Raw genomic sequence first — 22,887 nt, 5'->3', positions numbered from 1 at the left:
AACAGACAAAAGACATCTTATATCTATCAATAATTGAAATCAAGTGCCCCTGATTCTGCAATACCAAACTTCGACCTTTACCAAGAAAGCAAGCCATTAACAGCAGAGAGGCAGCTTAACAGCATGTGCTTATACATTAGTGTCGTCCAGCTTAATCGACTAACCTAAGATTACAAAAAGCAGCTTTTATAGAGTAAGCGTGTGTAAAGGAAGTATGAGCAAAGAAATACATTTATATTTTTTTTCCTTTGGCATAAAGATAAAAAAGATTTATACTCCAACAGAGCCAAATGGGTTAAGTCAAGCTTCGTTTCTTAAATGCTTATAATTCCTTTGCACTGCAGAACAGCTTTTGGAATACGGGAGCAGAATATCTAGCATTAAAAATCCCCTTGAGAATCATAAGTTACAGTGTCAAGGAAAAGTGAAAATAATTTGAAAAAACCCTCAATCATTCATTTAATAATCATACAATTTTTATACGATTCACCTATCATTATGCTTGAACTGAGTAAGTATCATTTATCAAATAGGAGCAAGAGCCTGTAAAGCTTTCTGGCTGCCTTTGGATTTAGTCAAAATGAATGCAAACAATCACGTGGGATTCAGCCAAGCAGTGACGTTAAATTCTGCTCTGTCAGAAGACAGCATCTGTCAAAGCCCACATTTAAACTGCTGCCTGCCTGTGCAGCAGCCGAAGAACTACGGAATGGATTTTATAGACCAGAATCCTCGGTTAAAACAGCTCAAACCCATTGCTATTACTGCCTAGCAACAATGAAGGAAGGAATAGAGGGAAATCCTATTACTGAAGGCAACTGAACCACTACGCGCTCGCACTCCCTGCTAACATTGCCATTAGAAATATGGATACTGAGGACAAGAGAACACAGCACTGCATTGTCCGACAAGGGAAACACCAGATGTAAAAGCTCCAATCCATCGGCCGTGAATGCCAGACCGCCCCGACCAGACCAGAAACGAGAACTACTGTCCTTTTGTTTGAAGGATGAACAAAAAGCCCCAAGACAAGGACAACACTTATGAGCAAGGAAGGTAACACAGCAACGAGCAGACAGATGGACAGATTGGATACTGTGAAAAGCAATCGCAGGAAGCAGACTGTTGGGGGATGTGCGCATGTTCGATAGCATCTTTTTTACTGAAGTGATGGCGTGCCAAAACTATTTTCTGTGGGTATAATCCTCGCACCACAAATGGCCTGACCAAGGAAGGTATGTCGAATCCTTGTGTGTGATATTCACTCAATTGTCTGTTACCTTTTCAGCCATTACAGATAATGATCGCTCATAACACATCTCTGAAGGGGGAGAAAGAATTCTAGCAGGTTTTCCTTTCCCACAGCACAATGTCACTACTTTACACTTACTAAAGGCATTGCTTACAGTCTGCACAAGGTTGGTGTGGCTGGAGAGGAGGGATTAAAGGGATAATGTTGCTACTGTAACGATTGCTTTTAACCGAGACATTAAAAACTCAAACCCCCCTGAAATAGAAAAAACAGTTAGAAATCCTCTCAAACTAGGTCAGAATTAATCCTTATGTGAAGTAATCTTAAAGCACTGGTAAAATGGTCACAATGGGACACGCTGAGAGCACTGAACCATCAAAACAGACCACGCAGCCAAATTACATTATCTGAAAAGTACCGACAGACCTTTTTACACTTGCTCCCCTTCCCCCTCCCCCCCCCTCAACCACAAGCAAAATGTCATCAGGCTAATATTGACCAAGCATAAACTGCAAACGTGCAAAAGATTGGACATGATTTAAACCATCAGCAGCGCAATCAGGCACCACATTTTACAAGTAACATCAGGCTCCCCTGACATCCATCCCAAAAGGAAACCTTCAAACACTACAGGCTTAAAATGGTGAGCACAAAATTCTCACACCATTGTCACAATTTGTTTAGTATGATAACACTGAGTGTTTAACTTGGATTGTAAAATGACATTCCATCTAATTGCCATTCATTTCTATTCATTGTTGAAATTGAAATACTTCATCACTAGTGGCAAACAAGCAAGATGAATATTTGCAATACAAATTTACGTCCTAATTTAATACACCACAGAAAAAGTGCTTATCTGCAGAATCTACTAATAAGCTGTAATAAATCATTAACTGTCAATATGAATATTCTTTCTTTGCCCAAGGCAACGCTAACATGCACTAAAACAACTGCAATTGAAAAGAGTTCACATACCTAAGGATGCAGCACACAACAGTCATCGGTTTCAGATCACTTAAGACATTTAGACGATAAAGTCACTTTCCAGAACTTTTAAAATAAACAAAAGGAATCTACCCTCAGGCAAGACCCTGGGAGAAGCATGCCTAGATAGTGGTGCCACTTTCGTATCCAACATCTAAAAACCTGCACATCAAACCTCATCCCGAGTACTGTTTTGTGCAAAAGATTAATGCAGTTTGCAAGTTTTACAGGCACATTCTGCAAGGCCTAATACACAACTGCTGCTGCTGTTTATCAGAATACCAACAGGCTGCCTTTTGAACTCTTCCCTCTAATTAAAGTTTGCCCACACAGCTAATCAAAATATGAAAATCCAGGACTTGTAAATAGGAAGTCGAATACTTCAATCTGCAGAGCTGTAATTATAGAGCAGAACTGAAAGTGCAAGGAACCAAAACACCAGCAGAGCACAGACCACAAATAAAAATTCAAGATGCATTCACAGTTTATATATTTGGCTTTGATAATGCATCAGTGACTGCACAGCCAAGTGCCAAAAATGAAGTAGAACTATTATAAACCATACCTTCAAGCTGCAGTTACTTGTAACAGCACACTTGCAGAAGACAGGGTGGATGGCATTGAGAGAGACCTTTTGCTACATTTAGGTTTTCTTATGTACTGCCAGTGGTTAGTACCTGTTCATAAGCTTTCTGTGAAATTAAATTTTAAGCATTTGGGCAAAAGCAGTAATGATCTAACACTAACGTGAGAGAAAATGGTATTTTAAGTATACTATTTGATGGTGGGTTTAATATATTTTGACAGTTGTTTGTTTTTAAACAATGCATCCCAGCACATAGTATTTTTTTTTATAGGTGCAATTGCTATTGCTGTATTTCAAGTACTTAATACCCACTGTATATTTTGAGATGTTTTACACCTGAATATCAAAGAAAATGTGACAAAGTTATTCAGTTTTTTTCAGTCAATAGTTTTACGAAGCTAAGTAGTAATGTGAGTCCTTCCCCTACCCATACAATGCCTTTTTAAAGGGCAAACAGAGACTGAAGATTTTCCAGGAAACTCCCACTTCGAAAAATCAAAGAAATATGTAAGTGAGAAATGACTCATAAATATCTTATTATTCTAGTTCCATCCCTCTGTAAAACTTATTTTTATGCACAATGTGAGCATGCAGTCAAAAACAAAAAAAAAGGTTTCAGCCATTATAACTGCCTTTTCTGGGACACTTCCTAGTGCATCACAGAAAGACAGCACCTGAAAACAGTTTTCAGTTTACACAAATATTTACATAACTTAAGATTCTCCCTTTTGCCTACTGTGATATGAAAGTAGGTGCACAACAAAACACTACCTCAATTAAAAATTAAACACAGGTTAGTAGTGCAGTGCAGATTTGCTGAAGTACTTGCATCTAATGACTGCAGTTTTAGAAGTGGAACAATTAAGTGTGACAAAATTCATCTGATTCTAGCCACTACTCCACATTTGTGAAATTCTGGTTTTGACTTTTTTCCTAAACTGTGTATACATGCAATGGAACGATAATTAATCAAATACTCCCACCTTTGCCCTCCAAACTGGTACCAAACAATTAATTTTCCAGAGATCTAGGGTACCCTTTGAAGTGACATTTATGTTTGCTTATGCAGAGATATTTTTCCCAAACAGCTGCATGTTCATTTAAAACTCACTGCACACTGCAGACGAACTAAAAATGTTTAGTTTTGGGGGGGGGCTTTTATTTTCTAAGCATGCAAAAGCAGGTGCAAGTGGTCAGATAAACCTAAGTCTTCTGTATTTGGGGTTCATTTTCTTTTACATAAGGATAAGGTCTGAGTTAAAGCAGCACAAAAAGAGTAGTGTGGAATTTCAGGTTAATTCTCCTGCTACATGCTTTAGACACATATGTTTAACAGCTGTAGACTGGAAAATAATTTTTATAAGGATAGCTCAGTCTCTGGTAAGTGGCAGCAGTCCCAACCAGTTAAAAAAAAAAAAGTATCAGAAATACTTTAGTGAACTTTCAAAACAGATTCACAAATGCAGTGCACAACGGCAGGGAACAGCTTAATAGAGCACTAGGCAGGTATTTTGCTATTTCAGAAAAAGAATTAAGGAGCAGCGTTGCCTTTTTGGATGCGTTTGTCACAAGCGACAGCTCCAATCCCCGCTTACTCGCTCCCCCTAGCGGAGGTCAGCGGCACAGGCCGGTCCGCCCCGGCGCCGCGCTCCGTCCCCCGGCTCCCCGGCGCTGGGGGCGAGGCGCTCCCTGCACGCACCTTACTTTGTGTGTATATGAAGTGACATACAGTAATTAAAACAAGCCTCGGTTCTACGTCTCTCCCCACCCTTTTGAAATACAAATTTTTCCCTTACGTGAACCAGGCGGCCTGAATGTTAAGTCACACACGTACAATTTAATAATCCATTATTCAGTGGCGTTCTCATCTTAAATTACTTCCTTACAATGTAAAATCCTGTAATTTCCCACAACACATCACTTAGTTTTTAAATGCAGAAATTAATCCAAATATTGGTTTTAGAAGATAGCAGAGCAATTAATAAATTACACATTTATCCTAGAAATAGCAATTTTTTATGGACTCTTGTTCAACTGTCATCCTTTTTCCTACACAAAACCCTAGGGCCCAGAAATAAATTAGACCAAATTGAATATCACAAACGAATTGCTACTGTGCAGTGAAAGGTTCATTTACAAGATGATTTGATCAGCTTTTAATATGCAGCATCATGAAGCTGCCATATTGACTCTGCTCTTGAATATGAAAAAAAATTTAAGAGAAAATGAAGCACAGACTGCTTTGGCACTTTTTCCTACAGTTACAGCTGCTGGTAACAATACTTGAAATTTCTGTATGATATCAGAAGTACGGTAGTTACACGTTTATAGAGAAAAAACCTCCAAAATCACGTTCATCAGCTAGTTTGCCAGAAACTTAGTGCTGTGCAATTTTACTTCCAGTTAACAGGAACACTCACCCAGGATCGCTGCATGCCAAAAATCAATAGCTTAATTTTAATCCAGCTGTTTATGAGCCTGGCACAACAGCGGAGTGTTCCATTCAATATTTTCTTTCAATGTGGAGTAGAAGGTTAAAGGTGCCTGAAAGGTGACGGAAAATGTTATCCCGTGTTACCATCCAAGAGCTGTGCAGTGAGGTTACTGGACCCTGAAAATTAATTTTGACAGGTGCATCTTCTCATTGACTTTCTGAACGCAGTTGGGGCCGGTGGAAACACGCCAGGCAGTGTACTGTGACTAACACAACTCTGCCATAATCAACCTTGCACCGTCTGTCCCACCACCAATACATGACCATTTTACAAAAAGGGTTTTTAAACTGTGAGCCGTACTAGCCTCTGCATGTCAAATCAATTTTAATTAATGCCAATAAACCTTCCATCTGGTATCAAGGCCTTTTCAGTCAGTCCTTCTCAAACACTGCACAAGGATTTCACAGTCAGGATACACGAAGCTATTTACATCTACTTCACACTTCTGCTAACGAGATTGATTTTTAATTATCTTTTTGTCTCTGGTACCCAAGATGGTTGTCAAAACTTTTTACCACAAAACCAAGCATTTGTATAAGCTAGTAAGTCAAGTAAACTTTAATTATTAAATGAGGTCGGCTTCTGGCATAAACCAAACCTCCTTTTTATTCATATGGGCTGGTTTGCAAAAGAAATCCAACTCAGCTTTACCTTTATACTAGTTTCTCATTGTAACCTTTAATTTTATACCGTCATAACGTAAAAGATTTCTGATTTTCCTTTTCTAAATCTTTGCAGACAACTACTCAACATGAACAAAAGAAAATGAATACCAAAGAATAGCAGCGAATTCAAAACACGATCGGAAAAGCACTGTCTCACATCCCACCATTGGATTCTTACAACATGCTTCAGTGGAGAAGACGACACTGCTGCTTCGCAAAGATGACCTGGAATACCAAAAGGTCTCTGTTCCGCACCCATCTCATTGGCCTGATCTCACTTGTCTTTCTTTTCGCTATGTTTCTGTTCTTTAATCATCATGACTGGCTGCCAGGCAGGGCTGGATACAAAGAAAATCCCATGGCTTACACTATACGAGGATTTAGATCTACAAAAAGCGAGGCAAACCACAGCTCTCTGAGGAGCGTGTGGAAAGACGCCGTACCTCAGACGCTCAGGCCCCAGACAGTCACCAACTCCAACAACACCGACCTGTCACCACAAGGAGTAACTGGTTTGGAGAACACCCTCAGTGCCAACGGAAGCATTTACACCGAAAAAGGCACCGGGCACCCCACATCGTATCATTTCAAATACATCCTCAACGAGCCTGAGAAGTGCCAGGAGAAGACCCCTTTTCTAATACTGCTCATCGCTGCAGAGCCGGGCCAGGTGGAAGCCAGACAAGCTATCCGACAGACTTGGGGTAACGAAAGCCTGACGCCTGGCATCCGAATTGTTCGTATTTTTTTGCTGGGATTAAGCATCAAGATAAATGGATACCTCCAGCGGACCATAGTAGAGGAAAGCAGACAGTACCATGACATCATTCAACAAGAATACTTGGACACCTACTATAATTTAACCATTAAAACTCTGATGGGAATGAACTGGGTTGCATCTTACTGTCCACATGTTCCATATGTCATGAAAACTGACAGCGATATGTTTGTCAATACTGAGTATTTAATACACAAGCTTCTGAAACCAGACCTTCCTCCAAGGCACAAGTATTTTACAGGTTATCTAATGAGAGGTTACGCACCTAATAGGAACAAGGATAGTAAGTGGTATATGCCACCTGATTTGTATCCAAGTGAACGTTACCCTGTATTCTGCTCTGGAACTGGTTACGTTTTTTCCGGAGATTTAGCAGAAAAAATATTTAAAGTCTCCTTAAGCATCAGACGTTTACACTTAGAAGATGTGTATGTGGGGATCTGTCTTGCCAAGCTGCGAATTGACCCTATGCCTCCACCCAATGAGTTTGTCTTCAATCACTGGCGAGTTTCTTACTCCAGCTGTAAATATAGCCACCTAATTACCTCCCATCAGTTCCAACCTAGTGAACTGATCAAATACTGGAACCACTTACAACAAAATAAGCACAATGCCTGTGCCAATGCAGCAAAAGAAAAAGCAGGCAGGTATCGCCATCGTAAACTGCACTAGAAGGACAACGCTCCCTCTGTCAAACGTACTCCATGTGCAATTTGTAAATACCGCTGAACGCATGTACAGTGAAAATGGATGAGCTTAATGGGACAGCCTTCAGTTGATCCCCATCACAACATAGTGGAGTCTGAAAATTATTTTTTTAAGTTAAAAAAAAAATTATAGCTCTTGATAACACTAATATTATGAAACTATAAACAAAAGGTTTTCCCAGCAAATTTGAGTAGAAAAAAAAAGATGGTATATAAGGACTTTTGTGTCAATGTGCAATAATAAGCATGCACACTTTGGTGGTACAATTGCTGATTTATGTGCCAATAAAATATAATGAGCATATTTTCTACACTAATTTTTTTTTTAAAAAAAAGCATTCATAGCTCTAGTTCTCAATGAAAAGTCATTACATTGACATCTAGAATTGCTATAAAATAAAAAATTTAAAATGAAGGAAATGCACAAAGGGCAGATCAGTTTTACCTTCTAATACCACATTAAAATCATACGTTTCTTCAATGTACAATACATTTAGCTGTGTCACATTTGCAATTTAGTAAGACACTACCGAGAACTCAAGCACTAAGAAAGTACTCCCTTTGAAGTAGGTCCAGTGTTGGGAAGGTTGCTTATTTTGGTTAGGAAGGAGGGATACACAAAAACAAAGTTCAAAATACTGCCCTTTTGTACATCAGCTTCAGGAATCCAAGCAGTATTCCAGATTCAACCAGATTCTCCTCAGAGTTACTAAAAGTTACTTAATTCTCTAGAAGTCACAGGGCAAGCTCCTAAAACCTGGTGCCAAGTAATACTTATCTTGGCAACTTCATGCAAATTCATCTAATCTGCTATTAATTTCCTTCTGTAAATTCAAGGTAACTCAAAGGCTAATCAGAAATGCAAAACAGAACCGCATGTCTTTCACCATAGCCTAAAAAATGCTCCGTTTTGTGGAAAGAGGGAGAAAGCCAACCTAATCTTCGTTGATTTTGCTCTTTCCTGCCTGCCAAAAAAAATTAAAATAAAATAAAATAAAAAAAGGATCAGTCAAGTGAAAACAGGTCTGCTAGAAAAAAATCAAGCCACACACCTTACTTTATAGCTGGGGAAGACTAGGCCATAATAAGTCTGGGAGTTTCAGATAGCAATATGGGCAAGAAGAAAATCTAAGGTATTTTAAAAATTGAAGCCACAACACGTACCACTGAAAATAAATTGTGAGAAGTAGATTTAATGTATTTACAGGTTTCCAGTTTTCTAACAAACAGAACTTTTAAACCTTATTTTCCAGCAGAGTTACAACAGAGTTGTATCAGATTCAGGTTATTCCTATTTGTCACAGTGCCAGGGTAAGCAATACCCACCTCTGATTCAGCAGCAAATGATGGAACTGTGATTAGCTTTCTGTTTGACTGGGACTTTTTAATTGGATTAAAAAAACAAATATTTGATGTACTTTTATTATTTAATAAAATTGATTATATTTATGGTCTTCAGACTTCACTTTTTATGGGAAAGCTGCTCAGGAATAAAGCAATTTCTAGCTTTAGCATTACTTTACTTTTCTAGTGTTCCCTAGTTCTTAAAGCCTAGTTTTCATACCACTCACAATACAGAGATCACAGCAAGGGTTTTTTTTTTCTTTGTAACTAAAAGACAAATCACATTACTGAGCACTCTCAGGAGCCCTAAGGCTGTCCGTATGCAGGAACTTTCACATATGAACAGATTCTGTTGTACCAGACTAGCTCCATGAAGCAGCTCTAAGAGCTCCTGTTGAAGATGGGTATGGGAATTTGATCTCCACCTTTTTTTGGTGATCCTCCACTAAATTTTGTCTTCTGCTGTATTTGAGGTATGAAAATCACACATTTGTGCATTTCCAAGACACCTCAAATTGCAGAAATGCCCGTTCTTGGGGAAATGAAATGTGGGTAAAAATAGTAACTTTCTGCAGAAGAGATTTCTCCACCTAGATTGAAAGCGCATCCATTTAGTTTATGTGATGGCTGTTGGCGTTCATGTGACACAGCGATGTGAGCTGCATTAGAAAAAGTCTTTGGGAGTGTACTTTCAACACCCATTTGTAGTTTTCTTCACACTCAATCTGCCTGCTTCCCTCCAGCTAAAGCAGGCCACAGTTAATACCCAGCTGAAAGCCACCTGGCTTAAGTTAACTATATGCGGGCTTTACGCAATATTGCAAGTTTCAGACCAGAGCGAGTGTTGAAAGCCAGCTACTGCTCAAGGGTATTTGGTTCTGCAAGATGAACGGTCCCCTAAGTGGCCTCTCCTCGAGTAACGCTGGCCAAGAACACAGCCCGTTCTCTTCGCGAGTACTTCAACGCTGTTCCCTGCCTTCAGCATTTTCAGGCTAGACCGTCATGTACTCTACTTGGATTATACCAACTCTGGCTAGCTCAAAATGCTCTTACTGGCTTCTGGGTATAGTCCAAGTGATGAATAACTAAACCTTAAACAGTTTGGCGCTTCAATCAAAGTTTGGCAGCCAAACAACCTCTCGGGTACTCCACTTTGGAGCTCATGCATGATGTCGATCTGCCTGACCTTGGCAGAATTATGGTACAATGCCTACGAGTTCAGTATATCAAACTTCTCACTCATTAAAATACTAGCAACAAGTATAAGATGTTAAATAAATAGCCATTTTTAGTACCCTTTTAAGGGCTGAATATATTTTTTAAAAAAATTTTTGTATTAATGTTTGGGTATAAGTTGAAGCTACTCTATAAATGTATTTGCATCATTATCAAGACTGGCAAAGGTTACTTAAATTGTTCCTATCTAAGTACTGTTTTCTTGCAGATTTCGTTACAAAGCTTTCAGAAGTAGGAGGGACAGCTTTATGATGAAATATGCAATTGCAGAATGAAACATTTACATTCCATTCTCCGAATGTTTTTACTGTTTCCTAGCTCATGTTTAAGCTATTTGCTCACTCTACTAGAATATAAAAACAGTTCATGTTAAAAATAGTGCAATAATTATTTATATCATTAAAATCTTTGACAAGTTCTCTCACTTCCTTTCCCCATACAGCAAAATCCAAAATAATTTATTTTACTAGCAACAGGATACAAGCTTGTATCTGAATGCCTAACATGTCTACAATGCAGTAAAAGAAATAAAATATATATCTAAGGATATAACTAGTTTACCCATTGAAGGACAGAACTTTGTATAATACTAGCTTTACATGTTTTTACTTCTCTGTATGCTCCAGGTTGAAAACAAATACAAAAAGTCATAATGACTGAAAGCTTGGGGGGGGGGGGGGGGGGGGGAGCAATTTCATCAGTACCATCGTAATGGCAAATAAAAATATTAGAGAAGTGAAGCATGGTAATAAAACCAGAAATTGGAATTCCATAATTTTTTCCTATTTATTTAACTTTCAAGGACATAAAGATTTACACATTGATACTAGATGACTACATTGAAGTCCTACCAAAAATTGTTATTCACCAACAACAGAACTGCTCCTTTCACATCTTCAATTAAATCAGCAATGTGAGTTATTTGCAGATCGCACAGCAATAGATTCAAGTATGGAAAACACACAACTACAGGTTTTGGTGTAATAGAACTGATCCTATCCCCACCCACTGACAAATTTTTTGGGGGTAAAGTTCATGATCTGTTCTAGTCTGAAAAAAATGTTACAGATAAAGGTACACCCAAGCCTCAGTGGTTGGTCCGAGGGAAAATTCAGTGTCCATTAAGATCTTCACTTAAACATTATAAATTATTTTTATGTCCTATAAATATAAAATTATAGGATGGCAGTGATCTAGAAGAGATAAGACACTAGCTTTCAGTACAACCTTACTAGAATAGTGATTTAAAATTTGCTTTTCTTTGCAATACAGTAATATAAAATGTGTCAGTCCATATTTACAAAACATTTTCAGAATACTTTAACATGTTAAGAGATGCATTAACTGTCTCCAAATCCATGCTAAATCAGGCAGCGGAGGGGAGGGAAGCACCTCGAAGCCATTATGTTAGACTGCCTCCTCACCCCTACTAATTTTCTTGATACATTAACATAATCCCCAATCACACCTCTATCTAGTATACCTACATAATCCCACAATAGAAGAAAACATTACCTCTTGAAAGAATACACATTGCAGTGTGTGAAACCTTCCTAGGAGAAGATAAAAGGGAGAGGGAAGATGCTAATATAAAACTACTACTTCTTACATTTATGCTATTAGCAAGAACAGGCTTGTAAGTGATTTGCAAAAGCATCAGTAGTTGTTTACATGCTTTTCCAATTTTAAAACCCATTTTGCAATCCCTATTGCATGCTGTCAAATAACCCAAATAAATAAATATTGGACAATTACTGAATTACAGTACAATAACTGCACCTATCAAGTTTTGAGCATCACTGTCCTTTTAATTTCATATTATTCTTCCAAACCAGCATGCCATTCAGGTGACGCGCGCTCTCACCCTTGAGCACAGTAATTTCAGATTGCAGACCATACTTTAATAGACAGGGCATTCGCTTTATTACCGCAGATCGCAGGGTGGCTGGCTCTTGCAGGCAGAGCTGCAGGAGGGACTGGGTAGGCTGGAGATGCGAGGGGACAGCGGGCGGGAGGCTGCACAGCCAGCTAAGCAGCGCTGCGCTGTGCAAATGTAGGTCAGGAAGGTGAGAACGTTGTCTCTGCTTTGTACCCACAGCGAGAGTGGGGGTAAAGGCTTTCTGGGGTGGGAGGCTGGGGGAGGGCTGCGGAGAACAACTTCTTACAAGCAGGTCAGTTAAAAAAGCTCTTGGATGGCAGAGAACAGAAAAGCAAAATTAAGAATGCAGCAGCGGATCAACACCACATAGGTTTAAAAAATACAGGGCAGGCTCCGCAATAAGGGAAATCATTAGAAGGGAAGCCAAGTTAGAAAGCAGGATGTGAATTTCTAGCGGTGTTTTACACTTCTGCCCTTCCGAGAAAGAATGAGGCAAATGCATTCCTCTAACAAAATTTTTTAATTTGTGATTGCAGTGCATGCTTTTTATTATGGCCTGAACCCAAGTAATTACAAGACATGACACGATGGCATGAATGGCAGGTCAGTAACTCTACAGAGAGTATTTTATATAAAGGACTGCTGGCGCACAGTCAAACCAAAAGCAAAGAGAAGTAGATCACTTGGAGCATAGAATTTACATTTCATTTTCAAAGGAAGAGTTAATTCTGCTCTTCTTTTGTCTGTGGCTAACTCAGAAGAAATCCAGCCTGGTACAATATGGTACCTTCCTTTCACAGTTAAATGACTGCAAAGGAATTTAACTGAACATGGGATATGGATGAAAACTACCACATTGCCGTTCTGATATTACCATGGCAACAGAGCTCTCTTAAGCATTTAAATCTGCCAGTTTGCACGATGACACTAACTGGATAATAGTAACGATGCATTTTGGTCCACAAGCTAACTGCTGCATAACTCAAACCACAGGGTACGAACCACTCCCTTCGCATTTCTCAAAGCTAGCCTGGTGGTCGAAATGTTCTAACTGAGAGAGTAACCTTGAATTACTACCCTCAACATAAATAAAACCAAAGAAACAAAGTCCCTCCAGCACAGGGAGTAGTCATAGCTTAATGCTTTATGTACTCTCAAAGGCTTCCATTGGAATGCTTGAGCTGGGCACTGTTGGTGTACTGGTGGAGAAGTCAAGGCTGCTAAAAACTTCAACAAGATTTTTCTCAAAGGGCTTTTATTTTCCTGGGAAGGTTTGAGAAAAGAATACACTTTCTAAAGAGCGAATTGGACTGCTGCTGCTATCTTTCAGATATCATCTGCCTGAGAAAGCAGACCACTACCAGTGTTCTTCTACAATCTTCATCAGTTTGTGATCCACATACACTCTCTTAAAATAAGAAAACACTGCAAGCTGCTTTACCTTACTGGAGGCCAAAGCGTACTGAAGAATACACAAGTACGCCTCTGAGGACAAGCACATCAGAACAAGCACATCCATTTCCTTTTAACCCATCTAGCTTTACCTAATATTAATTGGTATTTCAACTGTTCAATAAGAATATTCAGTGAACCCACTCACCGTGATCCCCCAGATGCTCAGTGTGGGCATAACGGAGAAGTCTCCTTTTCTTTACCTCATCAGAAAACAAAGCATGTGAAACACCTTTCTTATCCTAACATTTTAAGGATACAGGCTTTGATACTGTCTTGCAATTAATTCAACTGAAAGAGATGAAGAAACTGAGCACAGCATGAAATCCTTAAAGGTTTAAAATTTTCCAAGATGACAAAAATCAGATGAGAGGTATTAGCCGTACTTGCAAGGATGTAGATTAATCTTTTCAAAAGAAAAAAGTCCTCAAAAAGTCAAGTATTCCCAGATCTTTCCCTGTTAACACTTTTTAAAGTTTTGTATTAAATTATAAAATGAAAAACATCCATGCCATCAGAAAAACACCAAATCCCTCCACTCTTCCACTCCTGAAAAACCAAAACCCCACCACATCTTTTCTTGTGGAAAGGCCAAGTGTTCCCACATCACAGTAAGCTCAAAATTTAAAACAAGAAAACACAACTGCCACAAGGAATCCTTTCTTAATAAAATACCAAACAAGTCACCAAGGAAAACAAAAACCTTGCTCATTGCCTTTACTAAATATTTACCATATCCTGCATTTAAACAAGCTGAGGTCTAGGAAATATTTTTAGAATAAGAGATTCTAGGTTTCATTCAGGATTTCTATGTTGTTGTCATCACTTCCCAAAGAAGCATGAGCTTAGTATTAAAAAACAAAATCTACATCATAATCTAAGCCTGTTGTGCTATAATGTATAGGTTGATGCAAGATGATAAAACAAAGATGAAACACTGGAAAACACCATCTGTGACTCAGTCAAAAATTTAGTACTGCCACTTAATGCAAATGCCAGTCTTTTTATAGGCATTCCTCCAAAGTCCACCTAGGCATTGATTTTTGTAGACATAAAAATTCAACTCAATTATCCAGCCTTCCGACTCAAGAGAATAACCAATTTCCCATTGTAACATCATTGAATAATTTATAAAAGTATTGTATTTTATTGGTTTTTAATATAGAAAAGGGTAACATTTTTATGTCCCAAAAATTTAAAGAAATGAGATGACAATTCAGAGGTACTCTTAACATTACTTAAGACTCTAAAATAAAAGTAAATATCATACACATACCTGAGGGGACAACTAACACATCTGTTCCTCAAAAAGCAAATTACAAAGCTTATGCTATAAGCACACTGAGGCATACCAAAGGGAGGAAAAAAACCCAAACCGCAACAAACTCACAGAAATCACACTGTTCCAACATAAATGTACCCTCAACAGAACAGTATTTTCAGTAACACCTCTATTAATATTAGGAGAAAATTCTGTCTTTCAAATCTGAAATTATTTTTAAATGTTGATGCAGCAGATTACTTCTGTCATTTCACCAGATTTTAGATGGTTTATCTATTTTGGAAGTTCACTACATTACTTAAAAAAGCTAATGCTCTTCCTGAATTTTCAAAGTGATAAAAAAATAAATAAGAAAATAAGAGGAAGAATGGTAGTAACAATTCTTTTACTCTACAAAACCTGTAATTTATTTGGATTTAAAAGCCGTAGTTACTACTTCATACTATCCAGCTGTGAATTACCCCCTTTTTAGATGAAGGCACATTTGCTTGCTACAGCCAGCAAAGGTATGATTTTCCTTCTAATCAAAATTCCATTGAGAAATGGGTGCTGCTAACTTAAGATATCCAACTTAAATGAAATTAGTAAAGGAATGGCAGTCTTCTGCCAATAATCTGGAGGCTTACAGCCTGTGTAAAATATAATGCTGCCATATTCATTAAAAAAATGCATTGTCTGGGTACCTCAACCATTTTTAATTTTTTTCCCCCTTCCGTCATTTCCTCATTTTCTACTAGTAGAAGTTAAACAGTTCAAATGATTTATTGTCCAAATTTCATGCCAGCAGAGCGGAATGGAAAAACTAGAATGAAGTACACAAATACATTTCTTCCCTACCCCTCCTCCTATTCATCAAAAAAATTTTACACACATGAACACCTTCTGCATACATTCCATAAATTCAGCCTTTTTGAAAAACACTACTTTTGTTGCATGTAAGACTCCTTATGACAACTAAGCAAATATTAATATTTTACCTCTTCCAGTTCTATAAGAGAAAAACACCTATGAATCTTGTATTAAAAATTTTTCACTGTAAAAGATTTTATGTGAACTAAAGGGCGTCATCCATTCCCCCCCACACCCCTCTCCCAATTTCTTACCATAACATTCTCTTGTACTTGTATTAGCACCTGAAGTACTAATATAATACTTGGATTTGCAACACCTCGATTTACTTACAGAACAGCTAAATCCTAGAATGTTCATGATGAAACTGATCATCATAAGCATTAACATCCCTTTTCTTTTTTCTCACCCCTCAAGTACAATTGAATTGCAGAAAGCAGTACATGCTGTCATATTCTAGGTAGGATAAAGTAAATTACTTTTGCACCAGTTTAAAGTGCCGAGAAGAAAACATTCACTGGTACAGTCACTTCAGCATATACAACTATGATCCAGCTTAAAGTTACGATAAATTGAAGAGCTGGACAGCGCTCATACTCTGAAAGGATGGACTGATTCACCTAAGCCGAAGGCTGAGTAGCTGGCCTTCACACTGTTTATCATATCCAGCTGTATAATGCAAGGTGCTGCACAACTTGAGTTTTTTCCTGTGATACTTAAAGACTCTTGGGCAAAAATAGCTTTACGTATTTGCTGAACATATTTTATACTGGCTTTGTCAGTAACTTGAAGTGAAAAACGATCACAATGAAATGCGTTGCCACGGGGGGGGAGGGGGGAAAGGATTGCCTCCCACCATAGCCAACTAAAAAATTTGGCATTTCATTGGTTTGTGGCCAATACAGACACAAGAATCCATGCTCATAGTTTGTCCCTGGCTTTTGGGAAGTCAACAAAAATGGAATTAATTTTATAATGGTCAATAAAGCTTTCTCTTCTTGCTGTCCTACGTCCCTTTGACGACTACTGCTTCACAGCTAAACTTTTTCTCAAGTTAACAAAAAGATACACAGTAACCCACTAGACATGAATCTCTGCAAGATGCAATATGAAAAACTACGCATTTTTCTGAGCAAACCCTGTAACAACCTCCCTCCCCACTCAAACACCTCAAGAACATGCTAATGAGGAAACATTCTGTCTCAGAGAAATTTCTAACTGGTCTTGTTTTACACAAGCGAACATTAACTCCCTAAACATCACTTCAAGACCCCATTCAGAAGAGATGACATAAGCCTGTCCGGTTCTGATAAAAACCAAACTACAGATTCTGAATTTTCTATACAACATTTTTCAAGCTCACTAATAAGCTTGAATCATTTCAATGTCACCGGAGAATAGGTCATATATTGCAGACCAACTCTTTCCTTATGTATCACCAGAAGATATTAGATCAAATCAAAATGACTTGTTTCAACAGTTTGCCAATGTACTAACACAGATATTTTTTTTAAACCCCGTAAGTATAAATAAATGTTGATTAGGACCTGTTGTTACCAATACTCCCTCCCTAAACAGTTAATAAAATTTACCCAACACCTCACAGAAATGTTACCTGAATTTCCCCAATTACTGAAAAACGCAAAGATAGAACACAAATTCAACTTTATAGGGATGTTTTAATCTGAGACTACACCATCCTTCAGATATGCAGTACAACAGTAGAAATTATAAGTTTACTGTGCTGGTACTAACTACATTAAATGAGAATTACAAAAAAGCCAGTAGAAATATTTTGTAATTACTGTCCATTATTCTAAACTTTAAGAATTGAGACACTTCAGTAAGTTTTACATAGTACATCTTTTTCTATTAAACAGAGACAGAAAAGATGCAAAGCCACGCTTCTGGGGAAATACGTAGGCAGGAGAAGCACCGGAGAAACTGTAAGAGAAAATATTCTGCCCTAAGCAGCTTATGTAAGTAAATAAGAGGCCAAATTTTAAGTGGTAGGCTTCAAATGATCAGTTTAACTACTGAAAAAGAGCGTTTTCCCTTGTGCAATGACAACTGAAGTGTGAAAAGAGTGAGGATGCCCTAAACATCCACAGGTATTTAATTTCCTATTTCCTTCTCACCTTAAAGACTCCAAACTTGCTACAAAAGACTCAATGCAAAACCAACTACCCTTGGGTTTGCCAACCAGAATAAAACAAGAAGTTAGAGACCTCTGCAACCTTTTAATGTGCACAGAACAACTGCATTATGAAAAAACTAAAATCCACTGAATTTACTACTGAATGTACATGAAACCCAGATGACCTTGAGCTGTGCATGCTGGAAAACGCACAGTCTGTACAGGCTAGTTAAGAAGTACCATTGTAGTTCTATATAATCTAACCATCACCACCTGGACTGAAAAGCAACAGTTTATTTGCTGCTTGATTCAGATCAAATCTATAGTGAACATGAACACAGCACTAAGAAACAGGACCTCAGCAACAAGCGAAGAAGGAAACATATGACAGTCCAGCAAAGCCGCTCCCAAACATAATGGGCTAACCAATGATCTACAAGTTTATAAAGATTCAAGTAAAGGTGAAAAGTCAAAAGCGTATTAATTCAAATGCATTAAATTCCCACATGAATTTTCTAATGCAGCAGTAAATTGGCCTTCACTCACTGTAAAATAAAGAAATTAAACTACAGCTAACTAAAGCAATTTTATTCCTAAAGACATCTCCAGCCAATGGCAATTTAATGCATTATAACTTATGAATGTTGATGTTGTACACTTTGGTAATTTGCTTTAATTTGCTTGAGTGCCTTGATCTAGATATAGCCTTAAGGAATAATTGTATATTGCCATATTAGATTGCATCATCCTTTGTATTAAAGAGGAAAGGTTATTTCTCAATGGCAGAACTAGGAAGCACTCGCTTTAACAGGAAAATGGAGATGACTGTTGCAGACTCTTAACTTCCTGATGACTCCCAGCCCCACTCAGGTGGCAACAGCCTCACCCTGGGAAGACCTGAGGTGTTTAATTACAAATGAAAAATAACTTAAGATTTCAAGCGTTTGGAACAAATCCTGTATTGGGGAGCTCAGCAGCTACAAGAGAAGGCTGGGAGGAAGCTCCAGAAGATCAAGTCCCTGAAGGGCACTGACTGACTGAGACTCCAAGGCTACCATGGAAGAAAAAAGGTCACGTTTCAGGGGACACAGGGGAGGGGTGGTATTTTTCATGCCAAAGCTACATGCAGTTCTTTGTTTAACATTTGTGTGAGTGCAAAGGCACCTCTAGGAGTCTATTTATTTGTCACAAAATCCCTAAACAAGATGGGAATCCAGGAAGATCTGATGCTGAAAAAGGCAGGTAACTTCTGAACTTAAACTATTAAATGGCTCCCAGGTCAGCAGCAGACTGGAGGCTACATCAGCTGGATGACAGGCTGCAGTGGTTAAGGATCAGTTTATACCAAGGAGAGAACGTCTGTGAATACTGCAAGAAAGCACACAGGGTCCACCACGAGTCTCTCCTACAGCAGCTTGGTAACAAGGAGTAAGCATGACTTCAGCCAGGGCTTTAACAGAAAATAAAAATATAAAAACACATTAAACAAAAGAACTGAAAAATAACTGAACCCAGATTTAGGTAAGTGTATACCTTTTTATGTAAGAAAAGTTTAAGATTTAAATATCTTACAGTGAAAAACCAAGTATTAAAAAGTGTAATACCATTCACAGTAATATGAACACTTACACTGAAGCGTAATAAATTTACTACAGATCAGCGTTAGAATGAATGAACTATTAATAAATAAAACCAGAATACATCTTTTCCTCCACCAAGATAGTGTCACAAAGCACAAGGGGTTCAAAAATGACTGAGCGCCCTCCCTCCCCACCAAAAAAACCCCAAGCCAAAACATATTACAGACTGCAATTTAACTAGAATCAAAACATTTTTCCCTCATCATCTTCAGACTTGCCAGAGAACCTTACTCTATTTCTTTCACCCTTGAGAAAAGAAAACATCTGCCTACCCCATCAGCTTTTAATCTTCTTATGGACAGAATTAATTTAGTTTCCCTTCTGGGGAATGTGGTAAGAGAGGAAAGTGGCCAAGCCTACTTGAGCCAAAGTGAGTCTTTTGTTTAAAAAACTAAAACAAACAAAAAAAAAAAAGGGGGGGGGGAGGCAAAAAAAGCCCCTTATTTCTCAAAGCTGTGAATGTTCTTTAGTTATCCCACATTTATGAAGTATCCATATATCTCTATGCATTTTAATACAGTTTAAATATGTCTTCACTAAAGAAACATCACTTTACTGAACATAAGGCAGAAGCTCCTTGAAGTTTGCCAAATATTAAATGTCAGGTTTATCAATCATTTTCATTCCACTTATGAGAACCATCAGAAAAAGTTGCATTATCTCCGTAAGGTATGTTTCTTATTCATAACTGAGAACTTTCACAAATATCAGTATACTAGGAACTACTGTTTAAATTTAACACATTCTTGATCTTAACACAGAATGTTGAGTACTTATTACCTTTTACATTCTTTTCCTCTCAGCTCCATATAAAGGAGTGATAAAATAATACTTGAAAATATTTCCTGTGTATTGTGAATTTCCATTTATAAAATGTTCCCTACAGATGGATTACTGTTATGGTACTCACTGTTTAAAAGGACCTAATACCTACATTCATATTTGAAAGAACTGCAGCTCACGCTGTTGGATAATGTAGGCCAACTACAGGCAGCTTTCCAGAGAAGAAAATAAAAGGATATTAAGAGTCTTGCTGAGAACGGAATATAAGAAACATACTGAATATCTGGGTTTGTTGTACAGAACAATGACATGCATATAAAAGTTACCCTCATTAATTATTTAGTATATCCAAATAAAGGTGAGCAGACCGCCTAATTACACTATTTTCTCATTCATCTGAATGCCAAGTACAACAAACAAGTAAATACACTTTTCAGAAGATTTCAGGTACGAACAAGGAAGTCTATTTACATTTTCAAATTCAACATATGAAATCTGAGCCAACTATAAAACTACCCTTTAAAACTAGATGTAATATTACACCCGGCAGTCCAGAGCTCCTTTAGATTTTAATTTCTAAGATAACATTATGAACCATTTAGTATTCTAATATGCATTTTACCACTTCAATCTGCATTTCACCTGCTGTTCATGTCCAGATATTTTTGGAAGCTTTTTCATGACATTGTTTTCCAGACCTAGTTATACATGTGAAATCTACTACAGAATCAGTGGTTTGTTACAGCATACAATGTCACCCTGAAACAGAATGGATTTTATAAACCCATGTGAAGTAGCTGTATATATAATGTCTATTATAATATATTATATAGATTATTAGCTACAAATTATTTGGCTTACTGCCTTATAAAGCTCTCTCCATCCACAAGTCTTTTGTTCTATTTCATAACTACGATGAAACACGATTAATCAGGCAGGTTATCTTTCTTAATGACAACTGGATTCCATTTTCATTTCAGTAATATTGCCATCTGTTTGCCTGATTTACATCAGCTGCTCCAAAGATAACCAGTAAGTAGGACTGATGAATACTGCTGCATGACGCACCCTCAAGTCCCCTTATTCCAAAGCAAAAAGCAGGTTTTTCTCCCCCTCAGGAAACAGATTTGCTAGCAGCCCGCTTTAGTAACATTCCCCCCCTTCTTCCACAGTATGCTTTGAACCTATTTTCCAGTTTCAATAAAACCTGTGGAAAAGTTACTGCCTTTGTCATTTTTTTTTTTTCCATAATTGCTGGCCAGGGAAATGGAACTCTTGAAGTACTGCTCCCACGGAGGGAACGGCAGGCAGCACTTCTCTGTCCCCTCAGAATGGCAGCACCAAGCCACCCCAAAGCAAACACCTCTTAACTCACCAACTGCACTGTCTTCCACGTCAAGGAAGACTGCTATCTCCTCATACCCACTTAGGCAGAAAAGAAACTTAGGTGACTATAAAGAAAAAAACATTTTACTTTTATTCCCTATGAAGAAACCCAGAATTGAAAAAAACCCCAGACAATCCTAAATTATAAGTACTATGAATTTACAGCAACTAGACTGACAGTTAACTACAAGCAATCTTGTCACATCACTACATCACTTTGCTTAGTCACACAAAGTTTTGCTTCACACTTTAACTGAATTTTAAAAGCCTGTTGCTTATGCACAAAACCCACTCATACACCTTTATGGAAGGAAAGCGTCACCTGCTTTTAACCTCAAAGAGCTCAAAAAGTGAGATATTTTAATTACAATAATAGATCTTAGGTCTCCTAAAGCAGCAAGCCAATTCAATAGTTCAACTTCCTAAAACTTACTCTGCCAAATGCAAGGGGTAATGTAAGGTGAAATAAAAATATATTTTGTTAACATTCACATTGTATGAAGCCCAATCAAGCTTTAGATCCTAGCTATCCAAACAGTATTTGTAAAAACACAGTTCTGAAAGTTATTTATCAATCTTTCAATTTACCAACGGTTTGAGATAAATTTGACATTTTCAAGTACATTGGACAAACCATTTGAAATACTAGGTACTGAAGACTAATACGTTCATACAGTAGCAAACAAAAACTTGATAATTGTTTGTATACTTTTAAAACAAACTATTTTATCTCAAAAAAATACGCATTCACACTATGCATTTAGCAACTCACAAAGATTAGAAACAAGATGGTGTTGTGTTTTTTTTTTTTTACCCAAATACTATCTTCAGTGTTAAGTCAAGTTGTATGTATATGATGTTCCTGGGATTTGGAAAACCCACAAACCAAAAGCCTTCAGAAAAGCCCACAATCCTTTGGGGAATAAAGAGGGGCAAAACAGAAAGTGGTGAATGCAAATTAAAACGGACAATACATCTTTAAACGCTTACCTACATGCACTTCCAAACAAACAGACGTTTCCTCTTAACTCACTTAGCTGAGCAGCGTCTTTAAGAGAGTTTTAGACAAATACAGACTAAAGAACCACCATTCCAGCAGCAGTGATGCAAGTAGTTTCCACAGTAGCATATTGCTCAGTGAAAACATAAATATAGCTCCAGATGGCAGCTCAGCAGATCACAAACGCAGGTATATTCTGGAAGGTACTATCAGTATTGCCTAAATGCTAGTTGAGTGAGCCATAACTAATGCACAGTTCATTATATAGTCTTTAGTCATTTACCTAATGAGAAACCTATGCTGAAACAGACTGTATTCAGGACCACCAGTAGCAAACCTGACTACACCAGGACCGTGCCTATAGATTGTCCTTGCAAAGATAAATTAAACACATTTAACCATCCTAAAAGCGAGGATGCAGATTCAACA

General features: G+C 37.8%; 2 protein-coding genes across 2 annotated transcripts in view; one reads left to right on the top strand and one right to left on the bottom strand.

Annotated features, from left to right (window-relative positions):
* The window catches only part of CDC73 (cell division cycle 73), a 111,501-nt gene that overhangs the window by 41,840 nt on the left and 46,774 nt on the right, over positions 1 to 22,887 (bottom strand). The gene's annotated exons all lie outside the window — the stretch shown is intronic.
* On the top strand, positions 650 to 8,922 carry B3GALT2 (beta-1,3-galactosyltransferase 2). The gene is made up of 2 exons (XM_040610139.1): positions 650 to 1,235; positions 6,059 to 8,922. The coding sequence occupies exon 2, from the start codon at positions 6,167 to 6,169 to the stop codon at positions 7,433 to 7,435; it is 1,269 nt and encodes a 422-aa protein (XP_040466073.1). The 5' UTR covers positions 650 to 1,235; positions 6,059 to 6,166; the 3' UTR covers positions 7,436 to 8,922.

Source organism: Falco naumanni, chromosome 11, assembly GCF_017639655.2.
Source record: "Falco naumanni isolate bFalNau1 chromosome 11, bFalNau1.pat, whole genome shotgun sequence".
Classification (NCBI taxonomy): domain Eukaryota; kingdom Metazoa; phylum Chordata; class Aves; order Falconiformes; family Falconidae; genus Falco; species Falco naumanni.
The sequence above is the reverse complement of the archived record's forward strand: the minus strand, read 5'-3'. Positions and strand labels throughout refer to the sequence as shown.